The sequence below is a fragment of the Odocoileus virginianus genome, chromosome 13 (genome assembly GCF_023699985.2).
Source record: "Odocoileus virginianus isolate 20LAN1187 ecotype Illinois chromosome 13, Ovbor_1.2, whole genome shotgun sequence".
NCBI lineage: Eukaryota > Metazoa > Chordata > Mammalia > Artiodactyla > Cervidae > Odocoileus > Odocoileus virginianus.
In genome coordinates this window covers 11,321,547-11,344,838 of record NC_069686.1, presented here as the reverse complement: position 1 = coordinate 11,344,838, position 23,292 = coordinate 11,321,547, and the positions used below count along the sequence as shown (strand labels likewise).

Here is a 23,292-nt window from a genome sequence, read left to right as displayed (position 1 = left end):
GGTTAAAATTAACTTGTCAATGTTTTCTCTGTGTGAGGTAATAATACTTAAGATGGTCTGAAATGACCTCAGTGATGACTGTTATAGATATGGTTAAATTTCTTAATTTTCTATCTGTGGCAAAGTCATAAATGATAGACTTATAGTACAGTTAGACAAATGTTGATCTTTATTTTGAAATAATTTATTATTGTTTATGGACTCTAGATATTCATTTTACTGGAAATGCATGCTACTCAAATGTCCATAACAGAATGGTTAATATGCAACCCTTGTTTAAATATTCAAGTAAGGTTTTGACTTATAGCCTGTGACTTTCCTCTCTTTGGTTTGCATGTACCATACATAGACAGAGAAATATACAATGGTAGTGTAGAAAAAGCATGGCACAAAGCCATGAAGATACTTGGAAAAATAAAGAACACTATCTGCAGAGCCTATAAAAAGAAATGCAGCAGTGATTCTCCTGTGTACTCTAGATAATAATCCAGCATTAACGTCAGACAACTGGCAGCTCAAAAAACAATGCGGATGATGAACAAAGCATAACTTATCAACAGATGTAATGTGAACAAAGACAGATCTACTGATACCATCATCTAGGAAATCTCCAGAGGTTAGAGCTTAGGACTGGATTAGTTGATGATATTTGGTAGAAAGGAAAAATGAATGCTATCCCTGATGAGAAGCATAAATCAACCAAGTGTACAATTAGCAATTAGAACTTAAATTCATTAGAAAGGAGAGTGGAACACAGATTTATTGAACAGTACAGCAAAATAGCTTTTTTTTTTTTTTTTTGCTGCAAGTTTAGGACAATGTATTCCTACTATAAAGACAGGTTATATCGTTCAGAACACTTAGAAATTCAAAGAGAGTTTTCTGGGGTAATAGAATTATTTTATACCTTGACTGAAGTGATGGTTACACAAACTTATACATGTATGGAAATTTACAGGACTGTGGGCATTCTCCAAAAGTCAATTTTATTTATGATAACTTAAAAAAGAGGAAAGAGGAAAAAAAACTGTTAAGAATATTATGCTTAACTATTTAATATAAAATATCATTACTGGAAAATCTGGGGATTTGTTTTGCTCAAGGTTGTAACTGATTGTATTAAAATTCATTTAATAAGAATTAAAAAAAAAAACCTCTATGGGCAAAAATCTCAAAATATGAGAAAATTAAACCCTAGTCCACTTCCTTAGTATACTCACAGTGTAAAAACTTAAGTCTCATCAATTTGCAAATCATGAACCTGTAACTTTCTGGTTGTTACTAGAGATGCAAAACAGTTTAGACAGGCTTAAAAATAAAACAGCCAAACTATATTGGCAGGATGGAAAACTTTACACTAATTTGCAAAGTTAAAAAAATAAGAGCATTTTATTGAGATATTTTCTGTTGTAAGGTTCTAAAAAATACATCTAGTGACATGTGAACTATCTAGAATAAAACAATATGAATATTTCCTAAACACACTTTCTGTACGTTCATTTTTGTAATATGCCTATACTACTGTATATATTATTATTATTCTAACACTTTTCATATTAAAATAGACTTTTAAAGAATGCAACAATGATACTTAAGAAATCATAGTTTCACTTCAAAAAATATATTGAAAGTTAAAAATTAAAACTTCCATCATCTAAATCTGCACATCCTAGTGGTTCCCATACTTCAATATAGAAACATAGACAAAAGATACATCTACGAAAACCTAGTTCCAAATTTTTAGTAAACCAAGATATCTGTTGAGAGTTCCAATATAACCTTGGATATAAACATTCCCTTTCAATTTTTGAAACTGTTAGCTGCCTACATAATTTTTCAAGTAACTCCTAATACAAATGCATTCTCCTCAAATCTCATATTTATACCCTATTAACCTGAAAATACTGTTGATGTTCCCAAGGCTGAGTGCTCTTCCTGAAAAGCGAGTTTTGGCTAAGCACCTCCATATAAAGGCAGGTGAGTTCCCACCCATCTGCTTCATGAGAAGCAAACTAAAGAGGTTCCTTCAAGAAATTCTTAGCTAGAATTGACTTCTCTATGTTATACACATAATCCTACTTATCCTCATAAAACGGTCCTTTTACTCTATTCCTTTGTATCTGTCATTAACTCTGGCTTTCTTTTCATCCTTTGAATGGCTTAACTGCTAATCACATGAAAATTTTATCTTTCATATTTCTCACTTGTAACAAATTTTCTCTATTTTCCACTTGATTTTCTATTTTGTTATAGATATTTCAAGAAAAGGTCCACTTTTTCTTCCTGTCTCAATCTTGTTTCTTTTCCCCTGTTTATCATAGAATTCTATAATTATATTTCTTATTTATATGTCACTTGGGAGGACATAATTTAGTTGAAAGAAGACTTTAAACGGTATAAGAAAGAAACTTGCCAATTCATCCGATATTTTGAAACAGACACTGCCTATCTGATATTTTCAGTATTTGCCATCTGAAGGGCTACCCAGGTTGTGCTAGTAGTAAAGAATCCGTCTGCCAATGCAGGAGACAAAAGTGATGCAGGTTTGATCCTTGAGTCGAGAAGATCCCCTGGAGAAGGAAATGGCAACCCACTCCAGCATTCTTGCCTGGAAAATCCCACAGAGAGAGAAGCATGGCGAGCTACAGTCCATGGGGTTGCAAAGAGTCAGACACAACTGAAGTGACATAGCACCAGTAACTACAAATATCTGGGTCATTTCAGCAGGATCCAGACTTAGCAACAATGTAGAAAAGGCTTTTACATCTTTCTTTTTTAAAAGTATAGAGTAGTAAAATCCTGAATTTTTTCTTGTAGTATTCCTAAAATACTTTAAAATTTAGATAAAAATAATAAGTATAATGTTAATTTATATCAACTTAAATGTTTTCCTCCCCTAATGCAAATTCATTTCTCTCTAATCATAATGATTTGTCCTTAGTCCCAGTCATGTTCGACTCATTGTGACCCCATGGACTGTAGCCCAGCAGGCTCCTCTGTCCTTGGGGATTCCCCAGGCAAGAATACTAGAGTGGTTTTCCACGCCCTCCTCCAGGGGATCTTCCCAACCCAGGGATCAAACCCAGGTCTCCCGCATGGCAGGTGGATTCTTAACTGTCTTAGCCACCAGAGATATTTCATATTTCATAAAGAGATATGTATAACTAAATCAATGGCAAGTCTTTTATTCAATCACCAATTTTCAAGAGGAATAAAACAATCAGGCTGAATAAAAACATTCTCATAAATCATAAAATGTGATAAATGAAAATGATTCAATTTAGTATAGTCAATACTATATATCATAATCATTCCTTATGTAGAATACTCAGGAAAATTATTTAAGGTACTGCAATTAAACAACAAACTCTTATTTTTAAAGATTCAATTGGATTTCATACACATTTGATTGTTAAAAAAGCACAAATGTTTTCAAACATCTTTATTAAAATTTTTACATCACTTTTAAATGAATAAATGCCTTGTTAAATACTCATTAAATTAGCTCATGTTAGTTCACATTGCCCAAGAAACCTGTCTGTGAATTGAGAAGATTGATTCACTGGTAAATAGTACTAAAAAAAGCTTTTCTAGAGAAAAAAAAATAAAAAACACAACAAACTACCACATAGCTCTAGCTACCAATATTCCTTACCTGGCAGAATTTATTGGTCCCAAATAAGCCTCTTCTTTTCTAAAAGAGTAAAAGTCAGAAGTAGTCATCTGGAATTTTGAGGCTAGCAAGCATATTCACATGAAATTTTAAAAAATCCATTTGCTTTGCTCATCTCTGATTAAAAAGTCTGAAATATGTACTAACTAAAAAGCAGCAAGAGTTAGCACTTGCCACTTTTTCTAATGAAAGTCATGCAGAAATGAAAAGCAAAACCTATTAGTGCAATTAACTGGTAGGCAATAAAAATGAAAGATGGGGTTGTGGCTGTTGCCAGGAATTGAGGAGATAATTGGAGGGTATGTATGGACAAATTAACCATTTTATTACAGTACTTATAAAAGGACTTCATGAAGCTAGTCTTATCACACCATCTATTATATTTTCAATTATCAAAATAAGAATAAACAGGTATCTTTGGGGGTATTCACAAAATTTATGGAACTACAAATCTGTATTTGTATGAGTTCTTTTTAAAAAGATCATTACTTTCACTGATTATTCCAAAAAGTAATTTATATCCACACAGTGTAAGCAATCATATAAAAACACACGCAGTTGCAAATAAGACCTAGCCAAGGGGGAAAAACTCACACCACAGCACTTCACTAAAGGCAGGATGAAGTCCAGGGGAGGGCAGACAATCCAGGGTAGGGAAGACAGGAACAAATAGCTTAGTACTAGATGACATTTACATCTGAGATAGTTTTCCTGGGTGGAATTTTAGGCAAATAAAGTAAAAGTACAAACCTTTCACCTATCTCAATAATTTTCAAGGGGATGAAGTTCAAATTGTATGAACTTACAATGAGACTTACAATGACTTCGCCGGCCATCACGTGGGGCTGGGTAGGGGAGTAAATCAAGCACTACTTAAATAGTAAAAAAGACTGCTCAAGAATTATGCCAGGGTTTCTCACATGTGGCTGGGTATCCATACTATCCTTGAAGATGAGGACATTTCATCTTAAGCGTAGCTATCTGCTTTAACCAACGTTCTATGAAGCATTTGGTAACCACTTATTATACAGTCTAACAGGCAGTACTAGCTTTTCTACGAAACAGGAGCAGAAATCAGGTTTTTGACTTTAAAAAGTTAAAGATCAGTCACTCATCAAACATTTCTGGAGGTCTAATATGTTCCAGATGTTGTCCCAAATTAGATGGGGTAGGATGAGTCAAACACAAGAAAGGGCATTGTAAAAATGAAAAAGGGTGATGAGTAAGCAAATCAGTGAGGCAAGTGAAGGCCCATGAAGGTCTGTCCCCTCTTGCCCCATCCTTACTTTGAACTTTTCCCCCTTTTCTGATTTTCTCACACTTTAAGCATCCAGGATCCTCCCTTTAACAGTGACATCAATGTGTTTATACTCCTCGGGTATTTGCCTTTTAATTTCTTTCTCTAAACTGTAATCCTGGTGAAGGGAATGGCAGCCCACTTCAATATTCTCGCCTGGAGAATCCCATGGACAGAGGAGCCTGGCGGGCTTCAGTCCATGAGGTCACAAAGAGTCAGACACGACTGCATGACTAATACTTTAAGCTGTAACAATAATAATAAACATCTTAATAAGAGCAGCTTAGATTTACAGAACTCTTAGCATGTGCCAGGAACTCTACTAAGGGATTATCTTGTGCAGTCACCACCATCATGTGAGATAGATACCACTGTTACCCTCCTTTTACAAATGAGGAATCTGAGGCTTTGAGAGGCTTAATAACTGGTCACCCTTGAGTTTGTAGGTGTGAAGTCAGGATTCAAACTCAGGCAGGAGCCTCTCCCCCCACTCTTCCCTGCTAACGGACCACCCAGCAGAGTTATGGATATTGTGGGTAGCACTGCTGTAGGAGGTAAGATTTGCAAAGAAAGGAGGAATGTTTCCAGAATTTCCTGCAGCCTGAAGGGCAGGTGCCCAGTCAAGCTACACAGAAGGCCTGCTTGGTGTTTAAGTAAGTTTCCTGGAGAAATGAGTCTCAGCTTTTTTCTTTCTGACCAATATATGCCCTTCTAAGGATAAGTCCATTTCTTCTTATGCTACTTCAGGAAATCCATAAATAAAAATTGGGGCCGCCCTGTTCTCTTTCCCCATTGTAACTGTTGGGCTTGCATACAGAAAAAAAAAAAAAGTTCCAGAAATACTTAGAGATTACACATAGCAGGTGATGGTCATCATTTGCACCTGTCCTTGATTTACTGCAGAGCAGACCTCAGCGACTAAATCCTTGTGACTTACGGCTTTCCCGAAGTTTGGCAAAGCATCAGTTTTTTAATCGCAATATTGTCCAATTACAGGAGTACAAAAAGAATGACTATTTTTCATCCTTTTCTTTTCCATTATTGGATTTATGGCAAAGAATGAGACAATAGGGTCTCATTAGAACTTCAAATATTCAGGAACTGACACTTTTAAAAGTGATAACATGTCACCGAAGAGCAATTTATTTCTATGAAGTTACTACAAAAAAGGTTTTGCCTTTTATATTTAAATACTCTGACCATATGCCTTTATTATGACTGTTTTACTTGTTTCAAATCCTTAAAAACTTAAATAGAAACAAAGCAGACACAACTATTCCAAGACAAAGTCCTTTTCTCAAAGATCAGGAAATACAAACAGGTATCATTGGCAACCTTATTTCAATTACACAACTCAGTATTGCTTTGGATTTCAAATCAGAAGTCTCAATAAAACTAAGCCACATGGAACGTTACCCTGGAACAGCATGCGGTGAGACCTGAGTTTTTGCATCTGGAATGTGTTAAAATGGAGACTTGCCATCCTGCCACTGCTTCTCCCACCCAGAGCATCCTGACAGGGGTCCACTGAATGCCATCAGTGTCACCTGAAAGGAAGACAAATGACACAGCACACTCTCCCCAGACTGTTGATTCAACCAAGTGCCATATTTAGCTCTTTGCTAAAACCACACACTGTGACTGGCAAACAAAATCAGCTGCGCTCCTGTGCCACAGGGGTACCATTACTCCACCAGAAAGCCAACCAGAATTGGTACAAAGGCTAAAATAACACACTTAAGAAAATAATAGGCCACACTGATCTAAGTCTCAGACCCACTAAAGCTATTACTATGACTACTAGTACCACTACTATTATTTTATCAAAACATTGTAGACCTTTGCATATTTTGAGACTGATTGATAATTAGCAGTATTTTGATACCTGCAGAAATTAAGTGGGGACCCAGGCCCTTTCCAGAGCCTCCCTAGTGGTGGTCAACATTCCTTGTAGAAAATGTAAGTGGAGCCAGTCCAGCGATTGAAAGCAACCAAATAGAGTATAGATCAGAACATATTTTTTTTTCTTTTCTTTCCTTTCTTTTTCCCCTTAAATGAATTTAGAAAGTCTGACATCTTTCACTTAAATTCCATATTGTTAGGCCCTCTTTGAAAAGCTCTGGAATTCATCAAATAAGAATTATCTATTCCATAACACAGTTTGCTTTTGAACTGTGGTGCTGGAGAAGACTCTTGAGAGTGCCTTGGACTGCAAGGAGATCAAACCAGTCCATCCTAAAGGAAATCAGTCCTGAATATGCATTAGAAGGACTGATGCTGAAACTGAAGCTCCAATACTTTGGCCACCTGATGTGAAGAGTGGACTTATTAGAAAAGACCCTGATGCTGGGAAAGATTGAGGGCACGAGGAGGAGGAGGAGCAGATGAGATGGTTGGACAGCATCACCGACTCAATGGACATGAGTTTGAGCAAACTCAGGGAGATAGTGAAGGATAAAGTCTGACATGCTGCAAAGAGCTGGATAGGACTGAATGACTGAACAACAACATTCCATGACAAAAAGGATGGCTAGGGTAAGGAAAAAACACCCTGGGATCTATTTTGAAAGGAAACTAAACTGAATTTTAGAATAGTTTTTTTTTTTTTTGAGAAATTCCACCTTGGTTTCATTTCTAGAAGAATAAAAAAAGAAACACATATAGAATGTTAGAGATGTGTATTTCTGCCATAAAATAATGTCCTCTTTCTAGAGCACTCTGATAACAAAAAAATGCAACCTTTTCAGAGATTGTTTCATATCAACCTAGACAGTTCTGTCCTTGGGAATTTTTGCTCCTTTCCAACACATCACACTTTTATAAGTGTATAATTTTTAGTTTGCACACACTGTATTTTCTTGAAAATTGGTTCATTTAACAATAGTTTATTAAATGACCACCATGCACTATTTTGGGAGGTGGACATAAAGGAGAGAACAAGCCTTCAAAAATACAACATTCTAGTTGGGGAGGCCTATACAGGTACTCCCTGCTTTTGAAAGTTTTGCTTTGCACCATTTGGTTTTATGAAAGACCTGTATTAGTACCTGTTTTCACTAACTGAAAGAAATCCCAACAGGATTTTTGCTTTTATGATAAAAGCTGAAATTTGAAAATGGTGTTTAGCATTTCTTTTGAAATGCTTTTATAAAGCATTACCTTAACAGAGAGAGACAGTGGGCATCTCAAGCAGTAACAGCAGCACCACTCAGCTCCTTCCCCAGGAACTACACTCAGCATCTCAGCGTCCAGCCACCATAGCTTTGACTTGTGTCTGGGCATCTGTGCTTTATCTGGATTTATTTTGTGCATCCATTAACAAGATGTGTCCTAAGGAAACTGCTTCTTCACTTTACAACATTTCAACTTAGGGAAGATTTTACAGTAATTCTCTACTTTCAGATAGTGAGGGGAACAAGTATTTCTAAAGTTATTAATAAGGTACTTTCAGAGTGTTTTACTAGGAAAAAATAAAACAGGAGAATGGGAAAGAAACACAATTTTACCATGGATAATTCCTAAATATATTTTCACTGCCTTGATACAACTGTGATTGATTCTGATAATTTCACATGTAAAATCATACTAAATATGTAAGGATAAGGACATTATCCCATGATTTAGGGAAATTCACACAAAATTCACAATCATACAACTGGTGAAAACTGCAAAGTGCATGTTCTTTGGCTTTTACAGCCATCTGTGAGGCCTCCACAGAGAATTTTCTTCAGCTCCCAAGTCCCAAGACAACAGTTGGATCTCAGAGCCACCAGCATCATCATATCCTCAAAGAGAAAGGGAAACTACGGTGATCTGCTTTCAGAAGTTCTCTAAGGATGAGAGCTAAGTGACAGATGCATCTCACCTAGAGACCTTCCTAGTGGGTTTCTGGTACAGTGTGGTTGGCCTGGTACTTCCCAGTGAATAACAAGATGACCATGAGTTACTCCTAATCACTGTAGATGGTAACTGCAGCCATGAAATTAAAAGATGCTTGCTCCTTGGAAGAAAAGCTCTGTCAAACCTAGACAGCATATTCAAAAGCAGGGACACTACTTTGCCAACAAAGGTCCATTGAGTCAAAACTATGGTTTTTCCAGTAGTCATGTACAGACTGCGAGATGGACCATAAAGAAAGTTGAATGCCAAAGAATCGATGCTTTTGAACTATAGTATTGGAGAAGACTCTTGAGAGTCCCTTACAGCAAGGAGATCAAACCAGTCAATCCTAAAGGAAATCAGTCCTGAATATTCATTGGAAAGACTGATGCTGAAGCTGAAGCTCCAATACTTTGGTCACCTGATGGGAAGAACTGACTCCTTGGAAAAGACCCTGATGCTGGGAAAGATTGGAGGCAGGAGGAGAAGGGGACAACAAATGATGAGATGGTGGGATGGCATCACCGGCTCAATGGACATGAGTTTGAGCAAGCTCTGGGAGATGGTGATGGACAGGGAAGCCTGGTGTGCTGCAGTTCATGGGGTCGCAAAGAACAGACACAACTGAGTGACTGAGTAACAACACATATTTTGGCTAAACTCTAACAGTTTTTTGTGAAGATACTACAAGAAAATAATGTTTTACGTTGTTAACACTTTTAGAACTTTAGAGTTTCCAAATGGTACAAGCGAGAAAGCTAAAAGGAAAGGAATGGGTGGTTTCACCATCTCCCTCTCTTTAGTGGTAAACCAGCTTAACACTCTGGTGGATAATTTTTAAATGGTTCTAGGTTGAAGGAATAAATTTTGAGTTCTTTTTCAGACAGTAGTTATTTTGTTAATGGGAGGTGCCCTAAGATTAGACCTGTGCACCTTACTGAAGCTGAATGTCTAACTCTGACAGTAGATCCTTGTGTGCAATCATATGGTCAGTGCAAATGTAAAATGTTCCATTTTCCTGGCTGGCTCCACATGCCTGGTGATTTTCCACACTGCCAGGGATCAAGAGAGTTGCAGCAAAGCTGTAGTTATGCTACTGGGTAATTTAAGAAGCCACTTCAAAGAGCATTTCAAAAAGTTCAGTTTAACAAATAAGACTTTCGATTTATATCTGCAATGGGTATGAGATTTAATTGAAGGTTTACTCATACCTCATTGCATGGACACATACATGCCCAAAATGCTTCAGGTGCTGAGGTTTTCTATTCAAACATTAAATGAGTAAACTTAAGAACTGAAATTCAATGGTGTATGTACCCATATTCAGATTAAAAATGCATTTTGGAAAGTCTAATTGGCTAATATGATGTATTAAGGAAGCCCAGACAGTGCTCAATTCCAATTCAGCTGCTCCTTTCAATGTAGGGAAAAGGCATTTAGGTAATGATCTAAATTATGTCTCTTAAGGAAATCCCGTGCTTTTCTTAGTTTGTTTTCATTCTTGAACAAATGAATGCTTAGATATGACTGGAAACCATGAGAAGAGAGAGGTGTTTTTCCATCAAGACACAAAGAAAGTTCTTGAAAGGCTTTCATTTTATCCTTATTATCTGATGTTCCTATAACTAAAATAATTTTTGGCCAATGCATGCATACAGATTGGAAAGTTCAGTAACAACTGTCAAAGACAAGGTGACAAAAAGTTTCCGTGAAATTATTAGATGCACTGTTGAGAGAATTTATGAGAAAAGTTATAAAATATTTTTAAAAAAATGAAAAACTACCTTGTAGAGTAAGAATAAGAATTAAGCTCTATTCTGAATTTTGTAATAGCACAGATGAAAAAATAAAATGATGACAAATGCTATTAATATTTTCTGTGGAAAAGTTACTACCTTCAAAGTATTATACTTTACATTTCTCAATAATGTATATTCATATTTCAAACAACAACAACAAAGAGCCCAGTGTGTACATAGTTGACAATGAACTATCTTATCCAAAGAAAAACACCATTCAGAGTGATGGGAACAGCAAATGGACTCACTAAGAGAAACTAAAATAAATGAGTCACCTGTTACCTATGTTTTATTTAGTATTTTGTCTCCCCAGGGTGAAATAAAACAAGGAATATACCATTTCAGGAATATGGACTGAAGAATAGTTTTTCAATACTAAAGTACTGAAATGCTAAAGTACTAAACAAGATAGGGATTCACTTGAGGATAGCTTATGAGAAGTGATTATTCTACAGGACATTGAAAGAAGATACCCACCCTGAGGTTTGGAGGAACAGGTTAGTATCTGAGATAGAAGATGGTCACCTGCTTTCTGGCCTTTCCTGTTTTTCTTTTTAAAATAGTGGCTTGAGAACACTCCAAACTTGGCTCTAGGATTAAGCTTCTATAACATAAAATTCAGAGCCAAAAATAAGTCTGAGAAATATCTTTAAAAAAATAAAAAACAGAACTTTTTATTTGTGGGGAAAAGAAAGGCATACAAATAACCAAACAGTACTTGCTGATGATTATAAACACAATTTTTAAAAATCATTGGTGCTAAGTCTCTGAATCTAAGTAATAGTGATATATTTGCCTATTTTTCTGGTAAATGGGCTAAAAAAAGGTCACAGGGCCTTTCTCAGTGACTAGTGAGGTAATGAACTTTCTTGATTTACAAACCAATATCCCTCCTCAACAGCCAAATGCACTGATTGACATCCTTTCAAAACCCTTCTGTCAAAGCTAAGCTTGAAAGGATGTTCAATAGCTAGTCAGATACATCCTGACACTGAGGCAAAACAGGTCCGTGACACAAATTAAAGAGGTTTAAGATGAACAGAAAACCCTGCCAGGCTGGAAGAATTGTAAAACTGGAAATTTGGACCTGTTTGTATTCTTCGCTCTGTAAAGCAAAGTGGAAATGAAGTACTTTTCCCCCCAAATGGAGGACAACGCATCCCTTACTCTTGCACTCAGAAGGAACCTGACAGGTGAGGACTGCAAGGCTCAATGCAAGGCAGCGTATCCACCATTGTGGGCTTCCCCTGCCACACTTAATATTTAAGGACTTTAGTTAGGAAAGTGGTCCCTGAGTAGTTTTGTGGGTGGGTTACATAAAAACTATTATATATTATATAGTCATCTTGCTATTACCTTTTTGTATGGATGGATATGTATATACATATTTACTCTTCTCAGCAAAAAAAATTTTTGATTCAACTCTGCATTTATATAATACAAAATATACCATACTTGCAAAGTAAAATAAAGAATTTTAATAAAGTGCCTTCCTCTGCTCTCGGGGTGATAATTGCTTTATTAAATAAGTACAGCTTGACATTAATATTTATTCACTTGATTTATAATTATTTTTATGAGATGAAAGGAGGCTACATTTCACACCAAAAGTAGTTTAAACTGAACTGCCTTCCTTTCTTTTGAATTTGTAAGAAAATGTAGTGTTTTGAATTTGTAACGAAGGAACATTTACTTCTAGGTAAAACTATTTTATCCATCAAATTTATTTCAAATATAAACAAAGCCCTTTCTGTCCCTGTGTGTTCAGAGTAAGAGCATCATATATAAGAGAAAAGTGAATATGGCAAATAAAATAAAATCATCAGTTAAAAATGTGTCAATTTCCTTACAGTTTGACCATGGACATTGCATCAAGATTTCCTAATCAAGCAAAGGAGAAAGACCTATATGAATGACAGGGCATGTTGTCATGAATCACAAAATCCCTTAGTAATGTTCATGAAGAGTCTTAATATTATGAAGCAAAAATCACTGGTATTTTTAATCTACCTCTGAAGACTTTCAGAAACATTTCTGAATTATTCTGTTTTCCATTCTGAAATTCAGTCTCTCAGGATGCTGGCTTCAAAATCTTCACAACATTCATTTGAAAACTTTTATTTACCCTTCTGTCTCCCTCAACTTCTAACACTTACTAAAATGGAAAAAAAAAAATAACGATATCCAATAGCATGAGAAGTTGATATATCACTTTATTTAAAAGGATTCTTATAATTAGTCAGGAATCACTGAATCTCTGCCTCACATCAGAACCATATCACAGTAACAACTCTTGGAAGTTATCAAACCATCGCAGTCCGAGTGGCCTCCTGAAGCTGGGGTTAAAAGCTGGCCTCTGGAAATCAATTGTTCTCAGCAGAGAAGAATATTTCAGTGATATGGAAGCTGAAATGGAGACTATAATCTTTTGTGATTACCCTTGAGGCTGAAGCAAATGCAAAAAGGAAAGTCTATGAATTGCTGATAATTTCCTGGGACGACTGATTCCCAGGAAATTGATATTACTCTTGCTTGTAACCAAAATGATGGTTCCCCAGAAAGTGTAGCTTCAAAGAACTCCACATCTGGGTATCAGAATTCTTCTTCAGAGGCTACTCATCCATTAAAGGGGCTGGGCCTGTGAAGCGGCAGCTCTCTCAGAAGACAATGGAGGGTCTGATTGCACAAGGAGTGATGAGCTATGTGCCACAGGCTCTTTCTAGAAAGTTCTTTTATGAAGGAACTGATTTAAAATGTATCTGTTTTAATCCCTTCCTTCCTGCCCCAGAAGTCTACAGATTGATACATTTCTCTGCTATTTCTGACAGCTATGGAGCTAGAATATCTTGGCTTGTATATTTTTAAAGTTTTATTTAGGCTAATGTTTATATTCTAAGAAAAAAGTTTTCACACATATGTACATATCTTTAAAGGCTATATAATATTTGGGGATAGAGTATAAACCTACCAGTCATTTTTGAGGAGGCATTGAGTTTACAGGTAGATGTCACACTGAATTTACAATTAGATATTACTGCACAGGTTGCATGGGTTTTTCTCATATGATTGGCAAATTAAATTCAAATTAAATTGACAAATTAAATAAAAAAGAAGGCAGCATGGTGAAGAGAGTTCTGTAACAGGCAAAGATCCAAAGAATTTTTAGAATATACTTCCTGTATCAAAACAAGAAGGATAAATGAACATGTGGACTATTTTGAGTTTAAAATATTTTAAATTTCCATTTTAACTAATATCAATTTGATTAATAAATAATGTGAGAATAAAGGTTTTATATTTGAAAGTCAACAGTAGTTTGAAAATATAAAAGAAAACATGTTTGTGTCTTTGGTGTCAATGACAATGTGCAAAGCTTTTGGGCTCAAAATATCTTTTTACATGGCCCTGATAATCTAAATATTATTAGAGGTAAACAGAGAAAAAAGGAATCTAGCCAAACTAGTTGTGGTTATTCCCAACCTCCACTCAATATACCTCCTCCCCAGCACTGCTCAAAACTCATTATTCCTCTTCCTTGTTTTCAGGTAGTCAGGTGATTCTGGTCTTTATGTATGCACTACTTTTATATTATTCAAGCTAACATAAATTGAGCACCTGCTTAGTGCCAGACATGACTTCTTCAAGCTGACTGTAAATTTAAAACTCACGAATGAGGGCTTAGCCATATTCTTAGCATTGACCTTAGTTAGGACTGCTCTAATGCACAATTCTAGCTCCAGTGATAAACATACCTTGATTTATTTAAGGTAACTTGTTAAGAAGATGACATCAAAGAGATAGAAATATTAATAAAAATATTTGTTTTATTTATAAGAATACAGCTTTTCTGTTTGGGAATCACCTCATAAACATCTCATTTGAAATTGATGGGTATTTTAAATTACTAAAAATAGGATGGTGGTATGTTATATTGTTTTTATTTTTTCACATTCACTAAATTCCAGAAATTTTCTAAAGTGTCAGTCATATCCTCAATACTCCATAAATATAATAACTCAAATTTTCATGATGTCATGATATAGACAAAGAGGTTATTAATTACCCCTAGTTTTAGATTGAGGAAAAGTAGAACCAAGTTACTTTTTTCAAGATCAAAGAAAACAACTCCATTGTGGTGTTCTGACTCTTGTCAAAGTGCTCCTTCCCTATGTAATGAAATAGACTGCCCTTCCTTTCTCTCCCCTCCACTCTGGTTCCTGCTCCCCAGGATGGCATGAAGCAGAGTCCAAGGCCAGGTAGGACTGTTAGAAGACTCACTTTGGAACATGTCAGGCAGCCTTATTTCTCAGATCACACAGGATGTTCCAAGTGGTTTTGGGGAGGAAGTGGGATAGAAATGCTGACTGACTGACTAAATGAATGAATGCCACTGTTTCCTTTAGAAGGCAAGTACTTCAAAGTTGAAACTTAAGTACGTATCATGTGATAATGGCTATTAGTAATCATTTTAGCATCTAGTAGCTTCAGCTCATTTTGGAAATGGAAATTTTGTGGATTTGATTATCATGACAATTAACCCTTTTAAAAAGCCTCTTGATGAAGGTGAAAGAGGAGAGTGAAAAAGTTGGCTTAAAGCTCAACATTCAGAAAACTAAGATCATTTTTGCATCTGGTCCCATCACTTCATGGCAAATAGATGGGGAAACAGTGGAAACAGTGGCTGACTTTATTTTTCTGAGCTCCAAAATCACTGCAGATGGTGATTGCAGCCATGAAATTAAAACACACTTATTCCCTGGAAGGAAAGCTATGACCAACCTAGACAGCATATTAAAAATCAGAGACATTACTTTGTCAACAAGGTCCATCTAGTCAAGGCTATGGTTTTTCCAGTGGTCATGTATGGATGTGACAGTTGGACTATAAAGAAAGCTGAGAGCAGAAGAATTGATGCTTTTGAACTGTGGTGTTGGAGAAGACTCTTGAGAGTCCCTTGGACTACAAGGAGATCCAACCAGTCTATCCTAAAGGAGATCAGTCCTGGGTGTTCATTGGAAGGACTGATGTTGAAGCTGAAACTCCAATACTTTGGCTATCTGATGCGAAGAGCTGACTCACTGGAAAAGACCCTGGTCCTGGGAAAGATTGAGGGCAGGGGGAGAAGGGGACGACAGAGGATGAGATGGTTGGATGGCATCATCGACTTAATGGACATGAGTTTGAGTAAACTCCAGGAGTTGGTGATGGACAGGGAGGCCTGGTGTGCTGCAGTTCATGGGGTCGCAAAGAGTCGGACATGACTGAGTGACTGAACTGAACTGAACTAACCCTTTTACATATTATGGAAATTTGATGTCTACATAAGGAAAACAAAGAAATTAGACCCAGATACAAGTTTTGAATCATTGGAGACTTTCTGTATATATCTAATTATTTGTAAATCACAAGCCTGCGAAAGAGAACACATATATTTCCTACTCTACCTCTCAGATCTTCACTTGACTCTAGAAACTGTCCCTAATAAGAGAAAAGAAGTATGAGACTGACAAGACAAATTCATCTTCTGAATAGAATATACTGCAAGGCCTGATGTTAGGAGCCACGAGGATTTATTGGATACTTTAAAAAATATGCCCCACATGAACAACCTGTGAGAAATACACACATTTAAATTCAGAATACTGTAGGGTGGAGAACCAGCTCTTGCCTGTCTGATAGTTTTTACTGCCCCCTTTTCATTAGCAGAGCTGTCTATGGGAAGAAATGAGAAGACTAGATTATATTCTACAACCTTCTGCTCTGCAAAAAGGGTACCACAAAGACACATGTAGCCTATTTTAAACATAGATGTGTTAAAAAAAATTTCATTGTAGTATGTTTTAAAAATATACTAAAGCCCTCTGATACTAGAATTTCATGAAAATAAGGTACTATTTTATGTTCTTTCATGTTGTCTCAAGCATCAGAATGTAAAAAGGAAGGTAATAAAACTTAAATTGACAGCTAAACCTGTGAAAAAAAGTATTTTTCCAAGATCCCTACTGAGTTCCACAAAGATGTTGAAACTTCACAGATTGCTAAATAGCATTCCAATTCATCTTTAGCACCCTCAAAAGCCACTATAAAAATAGAGGGATTAGAATATTCCAAAACATGTTTTTCCCTTCCCAAAAGAGATTTGAGATCTAATTCTGAATATAAGAATCTAGAGAGAAGAATAAAAAAAGGTCTGTGCTATTGATGGGTTCCCAAGCTTTTGATAAAGTTTTCTCAAGGAACACCACCATCAATTATTGTTTATAGAGCAACTGATTTAGAAATACTGTTTCTGGGCTGGAAGCAAAGTTTTGTACAATAATATTCTGCCACATTTTATATTTATTAAGCTCTCCTACTTTACCACAGGCAGAAAAAGGCTTGGTCACTGAAAGAACCTAGGAACAAGTTGTTGTTGGTTTCTTCTTTTAATTAGCTGGAGATTTGTTAAGAATAAGATACATTTTTTAAAAAGAGGGCCTGACACAGACACTTTTGCCAAGTTGACTCTACTCTAAAAAATGCTGACCTGGGACAGCGCCAAGACTGAAGATCTGTCTTGCCAGAAAATCTGATGTGCCCTCCAAGTACACATAATCCTTGAAACTCTAGCACTGAAGATGAGGCTCCAGAGCCATGTGAGGTTGAGGCTAGGATAATGAAAGGGACACGAAAGAGGACACAGCATGGTGGAACTATGGGTTCCTCTTTTCACATGCTCCTGAAACCTTGTGATTCCTGACCCTGTAAAGGTCCATCAAGGTCTTAACCTGATGTTTCTTGGCAGCTTTTATCAACTGACTTCACTACTCATTATAAGCAGAATGCTCTGTTATCTGATGACAAATTAAACAAGAGGAAGAAGTAATATCTACCAGATAGTGAAAGCAGTTTCTGTCTTATTCACTATTACTCCTCCTTAGCACAAAGACTGGCACATGTAGACACTCCACAAGTGGTTGTGAATGCATGCTTTCTCCTGGATGCCTTGAACAAATAATTTCATTAAGGACAGAGCACATATATGGCCACATATTATGTAAGCATACATGCATATCTACATACCCTATCAATAATACCTATATATTCTAAAAGGATTTCAAGAGTGAAAAAAGAAATGGGATATTTGAACACAATCTAAGGACTTCATTAAATTGATATAGATATTAAAGGCAGGTAAAAATGGAATGTTCTAGCTTACTTCAGGTTTCCTTACAGTAACATCTCATGAGAAGCATGGCATGAATTCATAGCAAAGTGAATGTGAGTTTGACTCCTTATTTCTTTATTTTGGACCTCCTTGATAAATATATGACTTTTTCTACTAAAAAAAAGAAAACATTTAAATAGTCATTGAAATCACAAACTATGAATGATCCAGAATCTCAAAGAATTTAGAATGATAAAATAAATGGTAAAGTCATTGAAATCACAAACTATGAATGATCCAGAATCTCAAAGAATTTAGAATGATAAAATAAATGGTAAACATATTTCTCATTCTACAACTTGTTATGAATGATTCAAAGAATCATATAGCAATTTGGGACTTTATACAATAGAAATAATCTTTATTCTTCTCCACACGTTTGTTCATGAGTCAGGAAAAAAATAATTTCAAGGTAGGTAATAAAAATCCATTTTTCTCACAAAGATAAGATCATTGAGCCTCTTGCAATAAAGTATCAGTGACCTTCATTGTGTGTATCCTTTCCTGGAGGAGATGCAAAAACATGGCAGGACTCACAAAGACATTTGAAATAAACAGGCATGGAAAATACTGCCAATCAGCAGAGAAACTGACAGATGACTGTGGTCTTATGGGGGCTCTTGATTATAGCTATAGCTCTGGAGCGTCACACAAATGCATCTGTGCATATATCTAATATGTGACTGTCAAAAAGAAACTTGAAAAAGTTGGACATGATTTAGCAAATGAATAACAACAAAAACAAAAACAGTGTACAGGCTGCATATGTGTCTTAGTCTGCTTGAGCTGCCATAACAAAATACCATGGACTGGGTGGCTGAAACAACAGAAATAAATTCTCACAATCTCGGAGGCTAAAGGTATAAGATCAAGGGCACCAGCACAGTCAGGTTATGACAAGAGCTGTCTTTCTGCTTGCAGATGGCTTCCTTTGCACTATGTTCTCACACGGTAGATAAAGGAATAGCTTTCTGGTGTCTCTACTTAAAAAGGGCACTAATCACCTTATGAGGGCACCACCCTTATGACCTCATCTAACTAATTATCTCCCAAAGGCCCAATTTCTAAGTATTATCAGGTGTTAGAGCTTCAATATGTGAATTTGGGGAGGACATATTCAGTCCATAACAGCATGTGTGTAGGTATGCCTACAAAATGGACCTATTTTATCATATTAAGTTGACATGATCCATCATGGTAAGTATGCAACTTATTTAAAATTTGAAGATGTCTCTTATTAAGGATCAGTTCAGTTCAGTTCAGTCACTCAGTCGTGTCCGACTCTTTGCAACCCCATGAACTGCGGCACGCCAGGCCTCCCTGTCCATCACCAACTCCCGGAGTTCACTCAAACCCATGTCCATCGAGTCGGTGAAGCCATCCAGCCATCTCATCCTCTGTCGTCTCCTTCTCCTCCTGCTCCCAATCCCTCCCAGCATCAGGGTCTTTTCCAACGAGTCAGCTCTTCGCATGAGGTGGCTGCTGCTGCTGCTGCTAAGTCACTTCAGTCGTGTCCGACTCTGTGTGACCCCATAGACGGCAGCCCACCAGGCTCCCCTGTCCCTGGGATTCTCCAGGCAAGAACACTGGAGTGGGTTGCCATTTCCTTCTCCAATGCGTGAAAGTAAAAAGTGAAAGGGAAGTCGCTCAGTCATGTCCAACTCTTAGCAACCCCATGGTCTGCAGCCTACCACCAGTCTATGGGATTCTCCAGGAAACAGCACTGGAGTGGGGTGCCATTGCCTTCTCCGATGAGGTGGCTAACCATGTATTATCCAGGTATAGAACACCAAGTATTAAATACCAAGTATTATCCAGGTAAGAGGAAGATAAAAATGGAATCCACAATAAATGATTGGGAGATTTTGATTCTAATAAGAAGAAATAATTATATACATTTGACAGCTAAAAAAAATCATGCATAGAAATTAAAGGATGACCATGAAGTATTTAGCAAATTGAAGTAAAGTGAATAACAAAATAAAGAAAATAGTTCTATCGGGATGCAAAAATTCATTCTTTCTGGCCTTTCTTAAACACTATAAAGTTCAGTAACTATTTTCATTTTATCTATTTGGGGGAGGGGTTATTATATTATCTTGTCTTTTCTTACTTATTAGTTCTCTCTCTTATAAGTTTCTTGGGCACTATGGTACTCTTGTTTTAATTTTTTGTTTATCTCTTTCCCCAAACCCAGTACTCTTTAGTTCATATATTATGTTTTCATATGGAATGTTAATTCCCTAACTAATGACCTTGATTTTAAACTAAATGCTCCTAAGACTAGGACCTAGGACAAAGAATGCAGTTGATATTTGTAGAGTTTCCATACCATCCACACAGAGAAAGCCAGAACTATAGCTAGAGAAAAGTTTATATCTAATTACTCCTTTTAAACTAAAAAAGGATGACAATTCTCAGGAAAATAAAAGTAAACACCTGCTCTTATCACCTTGTCCTTAGGGCTCAGAAATGCTGAAATTCCCTTTGCTAGAAGGGGTACCAGGAACACTGAAATCTGAGGAACTAGAGCCCTTTCCTCTATCCTTCCTTCAAAGAAGTTTTATTGAGCAGCTCTGCCGGACACCAAAGACACAAAGATAAAATACAGCCCTTGTTCTCAAGAGTCTGACAGTCCAGTGAAGACTGGTGGTTAATCAGGGAGAATGTGGTGCAACTGGGGGTTACTTTGGGAATACAGAGTGTGGGCACTTAGTCAGACTGGAAGCGTCACAGAAAGTTTCCTGTGAAGGAGGCGCTGCCTGTGTTGAGCCCTGAATGACAAATAAACCAAGGTTGGGTAGCATGGTGGGAGTGAGCCTCAGCGACTTGCCTGGCAGGAAAGCCTGTCAAGCTTTAGATAAAAAGGTCAAGATCTTTAAAAATTTCCATTTTGGTTTGCTCAGTCTTTCACCTGTAAGAGGCTCAAACAGTCCCTCTGTGAAGTACAACTACTGAAGAGCAGAGTTAATATCCTCCTTCCCCAGACATCCACCCTTGACATATAGTCCACCACAAAATATCAGTGAGCCAACCCCCATTTTCCCTAGCATGTCTCCTCAGAACTCTCCTTCAGAAGTGTTCTTGAATTTTTTGCTTATTCTCACCTGTAAACGCTGAGAGAGATTTTGTCAGTTGTAAGGGAAGATGGCCACTAACTGAATACTGTGAAGCATGAATCTTCATTGCATACAATTTAGTATAGAATAGCCACCTATTCTACTTTCAGATATGACAGAATCCCATTTCATTCTTGCTGTGTTTACTGCGTAACAGTATCATACTCCACTATAAAAACAGGAGGAAATCATTACTTCACATATGTATTTTAAATCCACTTAGAGAAAATAGCAAAACTTGGAACTTCCAAAGCTTTCAGCTATGGTCTCAGAGTACAGTGTTCATTCTTCTGATAATAGTTATGAGTGAAAATATATTTCTTATATTTACTAATATTATTCATGATTTAAAAATGAAGTGATTATGGTAGCATTCATGTTGGTTCTCAAAGAGCACACAGACTACTGAGTAGAATATACTTTTAAAATTTGCTAACAACAGATTATAACTTTTGAAAATACATTCTGCTTCATAGATATTGTTTGCAGAGGTCTATATTACACATTCAAAAAATCCTTTCCTCTTTCTGCTTAATGATTCTGCTGAAAATTGTCTACCAAGCTTCCAAAAAGAGCACAGATTTCTGATTGAGCTCTGTTCACTCTGAATGAAGTAAGAGGTGACATGGACCAAAAGCAAAAGAGCCAAGGACATGGAAGAGCCAGAACATCAGTTTTGAAGTCAGAAGATTCTAATTCAAGACTCAGTTCTTCCTTCACTAATACCTTGCCTCATGTAGACAATAGGAATAATAATCATGTCAATTAAAATGTTCTAATGTCTGAGTGCTTTGAAGAATGTAAAATATCGCACAATACAATAATCCAGTAAATTTATTAGTAGTGATGTAGAACTATTTTCCTAGGAAAATATGGACAGTGACTTCTATGAAATTGCCCTGGGAAGTCTGTTGGGTGAATTAGACACTGGAATGGAAAAGATGATAGGAAAAGGATTAGACTAATTGAAACTTCAAATCAGTGAAAAATCATAGGTAACCCAATGATCCCATAAATTCAAATTTTTTGCAAGACAATAGAGGGTCTCACTTGCAATGATTTAATTTTTAATACATTACCGGAAGAACTTTCTATCCAATAAATGCCTTGGATATAATATAGAGAGAATAAAATGATTATGTCAGGCAGTTCTTTGCTATATTCTTCACTTTCATGAAAAAATATTTTCATTTGAAAGTTACAAGTTTATTTGCCTCTAAGAAGAAAAAACAATGAAATTCTACTAGTAGAATTATTTCTTGGATTTTCTCAAATATTAATATGCTGCTGCTAAATCACTTCAGTTGTGTCCAACTCTGTGTGACCACATGGACTGCAGCCTACCAGGCTCCTTTGTCCATGGGATTTTCCAGGCAAGAGTACTGGAGTGGGGTGCCATTGCCTTCTCCCAAATATTAATATATCATATGGTTAATAGCTATGGTGGCTCAGATGGGAAAGAATCTGCCTGCAATGCAGGAGACCTGAATTCGATCCCTGGGTCAGGAAGATTCTCCTGGAGGAGGGCATGGCAATCCACTCAGTATTCTTGCCTGGAGAATCCCATGGACAGAGAAGCCTGGTGGGATCTATGGGGCTGCAAAGAGCTGGGCACGACTGAGTGACTAACATCAGTGCATCTGTAAGCCCCATACAACATTAACGAGCCATTATAAGGCTGTTTTTTTTTTTTAACTTATAAAATATTCTTTCCACTGTTGCTTTACAGCCATTAAAAACAGAGGAATATATGTAAGACATTTAGAAGTTCTATAAAAGTGACTTAGAGAACAGCACTAATCAGATGGTAGGTTCCTGTTGTATACGTACATAACATACTTCTAGAAGGGGCTGGAAGAATGCAGACCAGCCGCTGAGAGCACTTTTCTCTAGTGAAGGGAGTGTGTCTACAGCGGTAGGGAATGGTGACTTTGACATTTTGCTTTGAATGTTAATATTTTATTTGAATTTTTGAAATAAGTACTACTTGTGTTAAAAAAAAAAAAAGTACAGAGAGGTAAACCACCATAGGAGACCTTTATGCTTACTCACATTTTCAGTTCTGCTTTCTGACAGTGACTGGACTTAGGCAGTGGTTATAAATGCTGTCTTTCAAATGTACATTAATCAAAACACGACTATCTAATAAATGCTTTCAGAAGTATAGCTTAATTCAATTATGTCTGGAATGCATCACCCATGTTTAGATAGAGGATAGAATAGGCATGCTTCAGTTCATTCTCTAAAGTGGTACAAGGTGTTGCTTTGGCATGGTCACTCCTGATGGATAAAATGACCAGGGCAGGTGTGATTTATCT

The 23,292-nt window shown here is 36.6% G+C and overlaps 1 protein-coding gene across 7 annotated transcripts in view; it reads right to left on the bottom strand.

Moving 5' to 3' along the window:
- The window catches only part of ZNF385B (zinc finger protein 385B), a 335,826-nt gene that overhangs the window by 71,426 nt on the left and 241,108 nt on the right, over window positions 1-23,292 (bottom strand). For 5 of the 7 annotated variants that reach the window (XM_070475935.1, XM_070475938.1, XM_020903915.2 and 2 more), the window contains one exon: window positions 3,656-3,694. The exons of the other annotated variants lie outside the window; for them this stretch is intronic. In XM_070475935.1, coding sequence (XP_070332036.1) covers window positions 3,656-3,694 — 39 coding nt within the window. The remainder of the gene's footprint in view (window positions 1-3,655; window positions 3,695-23,292) is intronic. 7 annotated transcript variants of the gene reach the window in all.